The following is a 13,834-nucleotide window of genomic DNA, read 5'->3' as shown; positions in this document are numbered from 1 at the left end:
TGCCTTCGTGTGTGTACTTCACCCACAGACCACAGCAAACCCTGGGGTTACTGCAGGCTGCATCCCGCTCATTTCCTGGTTTGTTATAATGTTACAGTTCAGGGAAGTGGACACACGCTCTTGTTACAGCAGAAGTCCTCATCATCAGCGACGTGTGGATCATCTCATACTGTTTCTTAGCTAGACTTTTTTATTTTTATTATTTACCACAAATCCACACACGTCCTGTTCTATGTGCTGTTCGACCAAACCTGATGTTTTCTGCTCCTTCCTCTTTAAAACAACTTCTCCACCTCAGCAGATAAACACTGAAGACCTGCATGTACTTTTCTGAGTATTTCACTGAGCATTTGTTTCAAGGTTTTCAGAGATGGAAGGCTCCGAAAGCGCAATAAACAGAGTTGGTCGTGCTATGTGGACTGTTTGGGTGAGTGTTTGTTTGTTTGTTTGTTTGTTTGTTTGTTTTCCTCCTATAAATTTCACAGGTTTGTCAGCCAGTAAATTATATGGCCTGTTTTCCTGAGGGTGTGTGAGACTACTAACTTTACCTCAGATAGTTTTTTGGTGGGGGGGGGCTCGGGACTCCTTGCCCTCAGGTACTGATTCTGATGATTAGTTTCCAGTTAAGTAGGGCTGGCTGTTCAAGTAGAGTCTGTGATCATTATTTAATTTATCATCGACGTCCTATAATTATTGTTATATTTATAATGAAGTTCTTATTGTGATTTTTACGATAAAATCGAAATATCGGATTATTAATCAGCCCTATAAATAATGTTGCCTTGGACCTAATGTGTTCTTTAAGTGTAAAGTTGAAGAATAAAACCGCTATAGATAGCAGCAAAGGACATTGAAGTACTAGACATATGTATAATATTCAATACACACGATGTTGGCAAAGGTTTGTGGACACCTGACGATCAAATCCATATGGATTCCTTCCCGAAAATGTTACCACAAAAGCTGAAACACAGAGTTGTACAGAATGTCTTTTATATGCTGTAGCATTGCGATTTCTTTTCACCGGAACTAAGATGCCCAAATCTGTTCACAAAGCGAGCTCCATGAAGACATGGAAGAACTGGAGTGTCCTACACAGAACCCCCGAGCTCAACCCCATTTAATACGTTTGGGATGAACTGGAACACCAAGTTCACCCCAGGCCTGCACGCACAACATAAGTGCTCGATCTCACGAACGCTCTTGCAGCACGGCCGTGCTCCAAAATCTAGTGGAAAACCTTCTGACTGGAGCTTATCATAACAACAAAGGGGGACTAAATCTGGAACGGGATGTTCAACAGGCGCATGTGATGTTCAGGTGTCCATGAACTATTCAACGTCTAGTGTATATTAACACATAAGACCGTGCAAAGAGAAATCGGTGATTACATGCAAAAATAAATTGTCATATAATAAGGTGCAAAAATACAGGATGCAGAAGGACGGAAGCAGAATATTTGAATGGTTGCGAAACTACAACAAGCAGCACCAGACATTCACAACGGCCAAGTGGTGTTGATCTGTGGATGTTTATAATTACTGTCCGGTTGTTTATTCGGTATGAAAAAGTAGAGGTGTGGCTCAAATATTCGGCAAACCATAATTTGTACCTGTTTTAAATAATGAGATTATGTTTATAAAGCAGTGCTGAGCGAGTGTTAAAGTGGTGAGCGGCACACAGGCCTCACAGGTTCAGCGGCCCTGGTTCCATTTTGAGCTTGAGTTTCTGTGCATGTTCTCCCCATGTGTATGTAGGTTTCTTCCAGGTTCTCTGGTTTCCATCCACCTCCCAAAAACATGTCAGTAAGTGGATTGACTAAGAAAAATTGCCCTAGGTGTGACTGTGTGTGTGCCTTGCGATAACCTGGTATACCTCCCAGGGTGTGTTTCCACCTCACACCCAGTGTTTCTAGGATACGCTCTGGATCTACCTCAACACTGACCAGGAGAAACACTGAGTGACTTAAATGTCTGCAAAAAGTTTGAGAACTTCTTCTGACGTAAGCTAGCTATGTGGTTAGGTCATGGAAATGAACTGCTAACCAAAATTAACATCTTGCACAGTTTCATGTAAAAGTTCTTTTGTCTCTGTCGGAATATTTCTGGATTGATGAAAATAACGTGAACCAATATGTGGTCAACACTCCACTCAAGATTTCCATTTGTATACTGTAAAGATTTTATAATCGCACTATAGAGGATCAGCCAGAAGACGCTAGGTTCCCTTTTGAGTCTGGTTCCTCTCTAGGTTCTTCTCATGATGTGTCAGAAAGATTTTCCATGGCACTGTCACCTCTGGCTTGGTCACTGATGATCTAAATCTGGATTTGTGCAGTGAAAATGGAGAGAAAATCAGCGTGTTGACATGATAGACAGCATATACTGTGTTTGGCAAGAAAAGCAAAGAAGAACATTTTTGCTGGGGGGGAGCAATTTCATCCAGATATGTAGTATCTCTTGGAGGTGAGGAAGCATGTATAGATGCTAAAAAGATCAGGAGCAGGGAGGAAATATGGAAAGAATGGCACAGACCCGTTTAGACATGTACAGGTGTGCAATAACGAGGTTTTTACTCCAGCAGCACCAGCCAACACGACTGCAGCATATATCCTTGCACAGTTGATTCAGTTCATCATATTTGTATGTATCACATGCCTAACACTGGTCTCTTGTCTGAAAAAAAAAAAAGTTGCCAAAAGAGCAGCCTGAGTGTCAGTTGCAAAGTCATTTCCGCACTCTGCGAGTCAACACCTAACTTATCGTTTTGTAGTATTGTTATAAATACTACTACTAATGATAATGAAGCGCCTCAGCTCTGTGAAATCCATTTTTATAGAACAAACACGAGGTGATGAGTGATTAAATGCTGTTTTAGCAAAAGCCCTTCTCTTGTCGAATTCAGGTAAAAAGATGAACCAACTAATCGAACCCTGCATTACTGCTACAGCGTCATGACGTTCAATAGTCTAATTGTTTTCATTGCAGACGTATCATCTTGGAAATGTAGTGTACCATTCCAGTTCCAGCAAACGTGCAAAGTGTGCAAGCGATGTGAAAAGGATCAGTACGTGCGGATCCTACTCAGTGTTAATTTTTCATGCCAGTCCTTATGACCCACTTCCTTGCACAGTTGAACCTTTTTCCCTACCTTCAATACACCGAATATAGAAGCTATAGACATACGAAAGAATACATCTGCAGCTAGGAGTTTCGTAAGTAAATCAGAACTAGAACATATCTTAAATGTTTCGAAATATTCACCACTTTTTTTCATTCAACTAGTGTGTTCGGTAGTATAAGTGTCACTAATTTGTGTTAGTTCTCATTATTTTCATTTTCTACTATATTTCATTTGGAAAACGACATCGTTCCAGTACTGTATGTTTCCCTTTTGGACGTATCTCAACCTCAGTTATAATTACATGCAACCATTTGAACGACTGGTTACCTCCAAAAGCGGAAAGGAAGAAATCCGAATTTAAAAATTCCATTCAGACTGTGGCACGAGAGATATTTTCACATCCGACACCGGATTACAAACTGAACTGATTAGACTGGCTGTTTAACGGCTTGATCAATGTGTGAAATTCACTGTGGGAAATAAATCCGCTAACTCGCAAGGTTTTCGAAATCTTGAGACCGATCGATCGTTTATTATCCCACATGACGTCTGCAGGATCGTAGTCTAGGTAAGATTAAAAAGTCAAATAAAAACATTTCCGCGTTATTTTGGTGAAATATATTTTCACCATATATGAAAATATATGGGGGGTGGCTTATAGCCAAAACCCATTTCTCATTGGCTGTTTTTGACATCCCATGGGTTTTTCCATGTAAATATACGTAATGATCAGTGTTTTTTAATATATATATATATATATATATATATATATATATATATATATATATACACACACACCCATTCTGTCTGAAATGTGTCGTAGTGATTATAGCTACTTAAAGTAACAAAATAAAGTCACTGAGAGACATTGTGTGACATGCATATCAAAACTAAAGCCATGTAGTAGTGTACTAAAGTGCAACACAGTAAAAGCATGAGCAAGGCAGACACCAGAAATAAGTACATGTGCCAGGCAATATCCTGTATGCACTATGCAAGGTTCTGGGTATTCACCGTCTCTCCATGCTGCCATACCGGTGACTATATTCCCTTTTTGCTACCATTGACCATAAGCATGTGACCAAACCCTATGAAATTAAACACAAAATACATGTCTCTTACACTGACTTGGTTGTTTTCTTGTTTTTCACTGTCGTGTCTGTACAGGGTTACCTCACAGGCACTGTAGGAAGATATCTCAGACAAGCGGTCACGAACGAAGAGGCCCACAATGTGCATTTTAAACCTGAAGACACTGTAACAATCAGTAAGGGATATAAAGAGTTAGACATCGAGGAAGAGGAAAAAGAAAGAACTGAAGCAAAGACAAGTGAGAGAAAGACGAGAGAAGATCTGCAGTATCCTGGGGTTAGCGTGCGGGCCGCTGCTGTTCAGTGGGAAAAGGGGAAAGTTGCTCACGACGGTCATGAAGTGAAAAACACGAGCAAACACACTTGCGCTAGGTCAGAGTGCCTAGACAAGAAATCAGAGACGAAGAAGGATATTGAAAAAACGTCGGATAATAAAATTGAGTCGAGAACAACTCACAGTAAGCAATTTACTGAACAAGAAGGTTCACCTGCTTACGTCGATGCAGACATAAAGAACCGTGACGGAACATTTTCTGGAAGTGAGGAAGCTGGTCTAAATGTTGAGGTGAATGAAAAACATCAGGAACAGAGAAAGAAGTCTGAAGAAGAAGGAGAAGAAGCCGTTGGTGAAGTTGCAAGAAGAGTGTATAATGAAACTGAAGCAGAACCGATTAAAACAGAGTTTATTGAACAAAGCTCACTGGCCAAGGAAGCTGATCTAAATGTTGAGAGGAATGAAAACAATCAGGTTGAGGGAAGGAAACAGGAAGAGGAACATGCTGATGAAATTATGAAGAGAGAGAATGAAACTGAAGAAGAGGCAGATAAAAGTGAGTTTGTTGACCAGGGCTTATTAACAAAGGAAGCTGATCTAAATGTTGTGAGGAGTGAAAGCAGTCTGGAGCAGATAAGGAAACCGGAAGAGGAAAAGGAAGAGGAAGGTGCTGATGAAATAATGTGGAGTGAGAATGATGAAACTGAAGAAGAACTGATTAAAAATGAGTTTATTGAACAAGGCTTACTGGCCAAGGAAGCTGATCTAAATGTTGAGGGGAATGAAAACAATCAGGAGCAGAGGAAGAATCTGGAAGAGGAAGAGGAAGGTGTTGATGAAATAATGAGGAGCGAGAATGATGAAACTGGAGAAGAACTAATTAAAAACGAGTTGATTGAACAAGGCTTACTGGCCAAGGAAGCTGATCTAAATGTTGAGGTGAAAGAAAAACATCAGGAACAGAGAAAGAAATCTATAGAAGAAGAAGAAGGTGTTGATGAAATTGCAAGAAGAGTGTGTGATGAAACTGAACCAGAACCGATTAAAACAGAGTTTATTGAACAAAGCTCACTGACCAAGGAAGCTGATCTAAATGTTGAGAGGAATGAAAACAATCAGGAGCAGAGGAAGAATCTGGAAGAGGAAGAGGAAGGTGCTGATGAAATAATGTGGATTGAGAATGATGAAATTGGAGAAGAACTGATTAAAAATGATTTTATTGAACAAGGCTTACTCGCCAAGGAAGCTGATCTAAATGTTGAGGTGAAAGAAAAACATCAGGAACAGAGAAAGAAATGTGAAGAAGAGGAGGAAGAAGAAGAAGAAGAAGGTGTTGGTGAAATTGCAAGAAGAGTGTATAATGAAACTGAAGCAGAACCGATTAAAACAGAGTTTATTGAACAAAGCTCACTGGCCAAGGAAGCTGATCTAAATGTTGAGAGGAATGAAAACAATCAGGCTGAGGGAAGGAAACAGGAAGATGAACATGTTGATGAAATTATGAAGAGAGAGAATAATGAAATTGAAGAAGAAGCAGATAAAAGTGAGTTTGTTGACCAGGGCTTATTAACAAAGGAAGCTGATCTAAATGTTGAGAGGGGTGAAAGCAGTCTGGAGCAGATAAGGAAACCGGAAGAGGAAGAGGAAGGTGCTGATGAAATAATCAGGAGAGTGTATGATGAAACTGAAGAAGAACTGATTAAAAACAAGTTTATTGAACAAGGCTTACTGTCAACGGATGTTGATCTAAATGTTGAGGGGAATGAAAACAATCAGGAGCAGGGAAGGAAATCTGAAGAAGAAGAAGGTGTTGATGAAATCTCAAGGAGAGAGTATGATGAAACTGAAGAAGAACTGATTGAAAGTGAGTTTATTGAACAAAGCTCACTGGCCAAGGAAGCTGATCTAAATGTTGAGGATAGTGAAAGCAGCCTGGAGCAGATAAGGAAACCGGAAGAAGAAGATGTTGATGAAATCCCAAGAAGAGTGTATGGTGAAACTAAAGATGAACGTATTAAGCGTAAGTTTATTGAACAAGGCTTACTGTCAACGGATGTTGATCTAAATGTTGAGGGGAATGAAAACAGTCAGGAGCAGGGAAGGAAATCTGAAGAAGAAGAAGAAGAAGAAGGTGTTGATGAAATCTCGAGGAGAGAGTATGATGAAACTGAAGAAGAACTGATTGAAAGTGAGTTTATTGAACAAGGCTTACTGTCAACGGATGTTGATCTAAATGTTGAGGAGAATGAAAACAGCCAGGAGCAGGGAAGGAAATCTGATGAAGAAGAAGAAGGTGTTGATGAAATCCCAAGAAGAGTGTATGATGAAACTGAAGCAGAACTGATTAAAACTGAGTTTATTGAACAAGGCTTACTGGCCAAGGAAGCTGATCTAAATGTTGAGAGGAATGAAAACAATCAGGAGCAGAGAAAGAAACAGGAAAAGGAAGAAGTAGTTGTTGAAATAATGAGGAGAGAGAATAATGAAACTGAAGAAGAACTGATTAAAAGCAAGTTCATTGAACAAAGCTCACTGGCCAAGGAAGCTGATCTAAATGTTGAGGATAGTGAAAGCAGCCTGGAGCAGATAAGGAAACTGGAAGAGGAAGAAGATGATGTTGATGAAATAATGAGAGAGAATGATGAAACTGAAGAAGAACTGATTAAAAGCAAGTTCATTGAACAAGACTTACAGGCCAAGGAAGCTGATCTAAACGTTGAGAGGAATGAAAACAGTCAGGAGCAGGGAAGGAAACAGGAAGAGGAACATGCTGATGAAATCTTGAGGAGAGAGATTGATGAAACTGAAGAAGAAGCAGATAAAATTGAGTTTGTTGACCAGGGCTTATTAACAAAGCATGCTGATCTAAATGTTGAGAGGAGTGAAAACAATCAGGAGCAGATAAAGAAATCTGAAGAAGACGAGGAAGCTGTTGATGAAATCCCAAGAAGAGTGTATGATGAAACTGAAGATGAACGTATTAAGCGTGAGTTTATTGAACAAGGCTTACTGTCAACGGATGTTGATCTAAATGTTGAGGGGAATGAAAACAGTCAGGAGCAGAGGAAGAATCTGGAAGAGGAAGGTGTTGGTGAAATCTCGAGGAGAGAGTATAATGAAACTGAAGAGGAACCAATTAAATGCAAGTTTATTGACCATGACTTAGACCCTGAAGAACAGGCAAGTGTGAGTGATGTGGGAGATACAGCAGTGGTCCAGGTGCTCTCAGTGGAGAAAATAATGGAATGTGTTAATTATCAGCATAAAAATGAGCTAAATGTTGTCGAACAACTCAATCATGTACCTACCGAGCATGAGGATGCAGTGGGTAAATCACAAATGGAGGATGATGGTTTGTTTATTCAGCTGGCCTCAACATGCGAAGGGAGGGACCCTGTAAACGATGGCCTCAAGCTGGAGGTAGAAATGACTGAAAATGCCACACTGTTGCAAGAAAAGGAAGTGATTGAAGTCGACAATGAGGAAACAAGGCAAGAGACTGTGGGAAAAGAGAAGGATGGATATCATGAAGAGATCTCGGCATGTGAGCAGTTCACAGGCACTAACATTGCTGAAGAAGTCTATGACAAGGAAATGAAAGAAACTTTGGAACAAATTGAAGTTATTGACAGAAATGAGGAGATTGAATGCAAACTATTTGAGACAGCTAAGATAGAAAATGCAGAAATATGCAAAAAAGTGTCTGAGCCTTGCAGGATGTTTGAAGATGAGGACAATAATTTGGCTGTTACAATGAAATTACAGCAAAGTAAAGAGCAAAAAGCGACATCAGATGAGGCCCTGAATGTAGATCTCAGGCAGTTAGATGATACAGTACACGATCGCAATGCATCACAACAACGAGAGGTGGTGACTAAACAAGATGTCGAGGGTGACATTACACGTATAGAAACAAAGACCGGAAACCAAATGGAAACTGTTGAAACCACATCAAAATTCAAAGCAGAAGTTGCTATAGTGGATGTGAAGAAATCAGCTGAGAGAGAGACTAGCTTTCATGTTCAGCCCATAGATAGAGAAGAGGTGGCTGTACAGGAAATAATGGGCCAGTGCTTCCTTCAACAAGGGTCTTGGCTAGAAGAATCAGCTGATAAACGAAGAATAAACGAATTGAGTTTACCGGAAGCACCATTTACTGAAATAACGTCAGTTCCTCTCAAGCAATTAGATGAAACTGCAGTTGAGTCTGTTGATGAATTGCAAAGTTCTTCACTGCAGGAACTGGATGAGTTCTCCAGTGAAGCTGAACGTAAAGTGGAAGCAAAGTCCAGCTCTCCTGAACAGACAGCTGAAGGGTCTGAAACACTGAGTGAAGTAGCAGGAACGAGCAGGGGCGAACTGAAATGCGAGCGAGCTCAACCCGAATGTGAAATTTCTCCTGTAGAAAACACTTGTGATAAGTCAATTCTCGATGAGACCCCATTAGACAATGAGATAAATCAGGATGTGTGCACGGTGCGAGATTCAGCTGCCGAAGCTTCATCACATAGAATTCAGATTGGACTCTCAGAGGCTTTGTACTTACCGGAGAGGGATTCAGAACAGGAAACAATGGAGATGCAGAGGGACTCACAGAAAGATACAGAACAACAAGAGCAGACTGATGAGGCAGAGACTGGATTATTAGATGAAATAAAGGATGTCACATCGTGTTTGGGAGTTGTGGAGGAAATAATGAGTGGACTGACAAAGGAATCAGAGGAGAGTGAGAGGGAATTATTGAGAGAAATCGAGGCTCCTGAAAGAAAAGGGCATAAAAGTGAACTTGAAAGCCATGAGGAAATGTCCGAGAGCAACGTGAATGAGGAATCGCTGAATGACGCATGGGAACGTGACAAAGAACTGGTGGGAGAAATAACAGATATTGAAACCGTGGTAGTTTCAACAGGTGAGGAGATGGAGTCAGTGAAAAAAATGGAAGAACCTATCACAGAGGAAGAAATGGATACGTGTCATCTAGTCTTTTCTGAATCAGACGCGTCAAAGGAAATTAGCAAAGAACATGGAGAATCAACAGTAGACAGTAAGGAAGATGTGGAAGAAAGAGGCAGACTTGGACTGAAGAGAGGGGTTGAAAAAATGGCAGGAGACAATGACACGGACAAACCGTCCGTATTAAAAGATTTTTTACTTCCACCACAGGTAAAATACTGATTAATGCACTTGGAGTAACACGTATTGATCGTTTCTGGAATTTATGCTCGAGGTGACTTGTTATTTTTATTACACTATTGTAGGCTTCATCCTTGGACTTTACAGTCCAGAAGTCGAAAATCGCTGTGAAAAACCCTCTTGTTCGACCCCCTAAAGACCCTCGTATGCTTATAAACATGGCTTCCGTAGAGCCCTTGACTCCTCCTCAGCCTTCACAGCCCAGCTTTCTAAAAAAGAGTCCTATAGAAGGTGCATCAGTACCAAAAGGTGTGATTGGATTCAAACTCCCTGGTGAGTTGATAAATCTAGAGTAAGGCTTATTATTATTATTATTATTATTATTATTATTATTATTATTATTATTACAAAGACTTACAAGTGACTATGTCCAGTCCAAGCACAGAGCTTTTTGAAGTGTTTTGATACTATTGATTGACCAGAAGCAAGTGCAAAACGCATTGATGTTAAATTTAATTTAATAAATAACATTTAATTTAAAAAAAAAACAAACATGAAAAGTGCTCATAATCAGAAGTTCTACAAAGTATGAATAATACTGTCTTGCAAGTCAAAGTGAGTAACTTATAACAAAGTGCCAGCACGACCAAAGATAATAAACCTTGTCAGACAAACACTGATTGGCCATTTTAATAGGAACACCTGGCTTGAAACTGGACAGATCAGGCCTTGTTATTCTAGTGGTCCACAATTTTGGTGATCCTGTGCACACTGCAGACGTCCTGTTCTTGGCTGTCAGGAGCAGAACCCAGTGTGTACCATAGTCTATCAGCTTGAACCAGTATGTTCATTCTCCTCGAACCTCTTATAATTCTCCTCTAAGGCATTTCCACCTGCACAACTGCTGTTGACATTATATTTTTTGGGTTTTGGCACCATTCTATGTAAACTCTACAGATTGTTTTGTGTGAAAATACCATGAGATCAGCAGTTTCTGAAATACTCAAACCAGCCAGTCTGGCTCCAAGATCCTGCCACAGTTAAAGTCACGGAGATCACATTTTCCCCCAGTTCCGATGTGAACATTAACATATTGTGTCTCGGCTTGATTGTATGCATTGTACTGCAGCCACGTGATTGGCTGATTGGATACTCGCATTAATGAGCAGGTGTACAGGTGTTCCTATTAAAGTAGCAAGTAAGTGGATACGCATAAGTAAGAGAGGGTTCTGAGGTCCTTGCAAATCTAAAATGTCCGTCTTCCCCGGGAAACTGGGATGGACGTTTGTTGATCTGCTATAAAACTTTTGAAATATGTTAGTTTTCTGAATAGCAAGATGTGATTTGTGCCCGCATGGCCATCTCAATCGTATTTGACATCAAATTTAGTAATCTTGCTATGACTCATGTTGAGTTCAACTGGGCATATGGTTCCTGTTTTATTTTGAATTCAAATATTGCAGCACCTGCTTGATTGCAGTGCCTCATATCACTTCCCACCCTGATAGTCCATCCCTTAACTCTGATGCATTTCTTATTGACTGTGACTATTAAAAATGAATTGCAGGTGTATACAATGGACTCAGATCCAGTGACTCAGAGTGTGGTTGGTTGTATCCATGTACGATGCAATTCATGTGTTTTAATAGTGGGTTTATGTTGTTGTGGATTGTCCGAGATGGATACCCTATATACAGTTTATAGCTAAGTGTCACCCTCGTTACAGTGGATAATCTCACTTGGATACTGTAGATTTGAAGCATCTAAGAACTGCTGCTGTAATCATAAAGCCTGCCCTGTGCATATTCCAGGACTATTATTCACAATCTGCTCATACCATACATCCTTTTAACACACTTAAAATGTTTGACTACATATAGTAGTGTAATGTATAATAATCCCTCTGTCCAATGTCACCCAGACAAGGATGGGTTCTCTTTTGAGTCTGGTTCCTTGCAAGGTTTTTTTTTTTTCCTCTTCGCGTTATCTCAGGGAGTGTTTTCTTGCCAGTGTTTCCTCTAACTTGCTCATTAGGGATCTAATTCTACATCCAGGTTTTGGGAAAGCTGCTTTTTGATAATGCCTATTGTTAAAAGAACTATACAAGTCAAATTTAATTTCATATATATATAATATATTAGTTGTGGGGGGGTGCAGGTATATTTTGGTGTTCTGAAATATTTACTTCCTCTCATTCTGTCGTTGAGGTCTGGCTGCTGGTTTCCCTGCACTGAGAAAAACTGAAGCTGGAAGAAAAATAAGAGATGGAGAGGATTCAGAGAGTGTAACATCACAGGTACAGGCATAAAAATGACAAGCAAAACCTGATATTTCAACTTAAAGTATGTTTGGCATGTTCACAAGCAGTAATTAGACTGTTGGAATTAATGTTAGCATATTACTAGATAATAATAAGTCGTAGTATTATAACAAGAGTACCTACTGTTTATCATGCAGAAATCCGACTCAGGCTCACAGTCAGCAGAGGATAATGTCAAGCAAGAGACATCGCCTCCCAAACCAAAATGGACACCACCAAGACAACCTGGGTACAGCTGTCTATTTTATTATGTATACATGGGTGACAAATTGAATAAAAAAAACCAACATAGTGAGTTAGTAAGGTGTTGGGCCAAAACAAGCCACCAGAACAGGTTCAATGCACCTTGGCGTTGATTCTAAAAAAAAAATCTGACTGCAAGGACATAGTGTATGAGTTACATAATTGTCATCCTGTTCAAACCGTTTCAGGAAAGCTGGTGCCCTGTGTATGGGGGGCGGAGTCATAATGGAAGAGACCACTCCCATCAGGATAGAAATGTTTTATCATTGGATAAAGGCGATCAGTCAGAAGAACTTTGTAGTCAACCTTCCATCTAAGGGGACAAGTGGACCCAAACCTTGACACAAAAAAAAAAATCTGTGCCACCCATAGCATAACAGAGCCCATGTTTTTCCCCTTTTAATTTGTCACCCGTATGTAAAATACTACATATTGAGATAAAAGTAGGCATTACAGCTGAAAATCATGCTACAGTTTGTTTTTATGCAAATCATTTTTCCCCCTCAACAAATGTTTTTTTTTTTTTTTGTGTGTGTGTGTGTGTGTGTGTGTGTGTGTGTGTGTGTGTGTGTGTGTGTGTGTGCGTGCGCGCGCGCAGGATGGGCAGCCCCCTGATGATGGCAGAGCTGAAGAGCAAACTCAAAAAACCTACAAAAGAGTAAAAGAAATTTACCAGAGGATGAATTATGTTTATTATCTGTGCAGTGTATATAAATTAGTGTTTAAATGAGATATAATGTATGTTAATAATTAAAATATTTGTTTAAAATGAGACCTTGCTGCGATACAAGTTTTTATTATGATCAGACAGATAGACAGATAGATGAGCAGCAAGTTGTTTTTCCCTCTCTATTTTCTGAATGTAGGCATTCTTGTTACTCTAGCAGAAAAATCACATTACATCAATGGAAATCTCTTTTTAACATCTGTTACATCATGAAATAATCCAAATGGGGGAAAAAATTGTGTAATAGTTCAAGGGGTGAATACTTATGTAATCCACTGTAGATAGGCAGATATAGTAAAAGTTCATTGAAGTACACACAGCTTATAGATCATGATTAAATAGATCTAGTAACAGGACGTGTCGGACAAAGTCCACCAGCAGTCCACACACACTTTCTCGCTATAGTATAAACTGGTTTGCTGGCTTTTTGAAGTGATGTGTCGTCCTGGAACGAGTCGGTTCTTTTGGATCAACGTTGAGAGCCGACTCGCAAATGAATCGTTTGGATTTTTTAAACTGTATTTTTATTATTATTATTATTATTATTATTATTATTTTAAATATGTATTGTTTAAATAAACTCGGACTACTTTTTACAATATCTGATTTGTTCTTGAATGGCGAGAAAGCCTTGAAAAGCCTCTTGAGGTGTTTGAGGCAGCAAAGCAACTGTTTAAATGGATTTTAAAATCGTTTAAATAGATCGATTTGAGAAAGTTATTTTGCCAGTTAGAAGGTAGTGTAAGATTTGATTAAAGTTAAAGCAAAAGACAGCAATCGAGTTTGCCCGCTTTAGATTTAAATAAATCAAAAAGGTTTTGCGAGCCGAAAGCGTCGACTCTTAATGGTGAGCCGAACCAAATGATCCGACTCACCGAAAAGAGTTACTTAGCTTCACTAACTTGAGGATTCTTCAAGTAAGC

At 39.6% G+C, this 13,834-nt stretch overlaps 1 protein-coding gene across 3 annotated transcripts; it reads left to right on the top strand.

Moving 5' to 3' along the window:
• On the top strand, positions 1-13,510 carry si:ch211-136m16.8 (trichohyalin). Of its 3 annotated transcripts, none has more exons than XM_053684915.1 (7): positions 1-427; positions 4,291-5,155; positions 6,131-9,651; positions 9,747-9,954; positions 11,829-11,917; positions 12,079-12,170; positions 12,783-13,510. In XM_053684915.1, the coding sequence occupies exons 1-7, from the start codon at positions 371-373 to the stop codon at positions 12,844-12,846; spliced, it is 4,896 nt and encodes a 1,631-aa protein (XP_053540890.1). In that variant the 5' UTR covers positions 1-370; the 3' UTR covers positions 12,847-13,510. The 3 variants fall into 3 exon arrangements, with proteins under 3 accessions (XP_053540890.1, XP_053540889.1, XP_017338479.2); XM_053684914.1 differs by having other exon boundaries at positions 5,636-9,651; XM_017482990.3 differs by having other exon boundaries at positions 4,291-9,651.
• Positions 13,511-13,834: the final 324 nt, after the last annotated feature.

This window comes from Ictalurus punctatus, chromosome 13 (assembly GCF_001660625.3).
Source record: "Ictalurus punctatus breed USDA103 chromosome 13, Coco_2.0, whole genome shotgun sequence".
Lineage (NCBI taxonomy): Eukaryota > Metazoa > Chordata > Actinopteri > Siluriformes > Ictaluridae > Ictalurus > Ictalurus punctatus.
Note: the sequence above shows the minus strand (reverse complement) of the source record. Positions and strands in the feature narration are given on the sequence as shown.

Coding starts and splice junctions, on each gene's coding strand:
- si:ch211-136m16.8 (XM_017482990.3), top strand. CDS start 371: ATGGAAGGCTCCGAAAGCGCAATAAACAGAGTTGGTCGTGCTATGTGG. Junction 9,955..11,828: donor GATTGGATTCAAACTCCCTG/GTGAGTTGATAA, acceptor TCTGTCGTTGAG/GTCTGGCTGCTGGTTTCCCT. Junction 12,171..12,782: donor ACACCACCAAGACAACCTGG/GTACAGCTGTCT, acceptor GCGCGCGCGCAG/GATGGGCAGCCCCCTGATGA.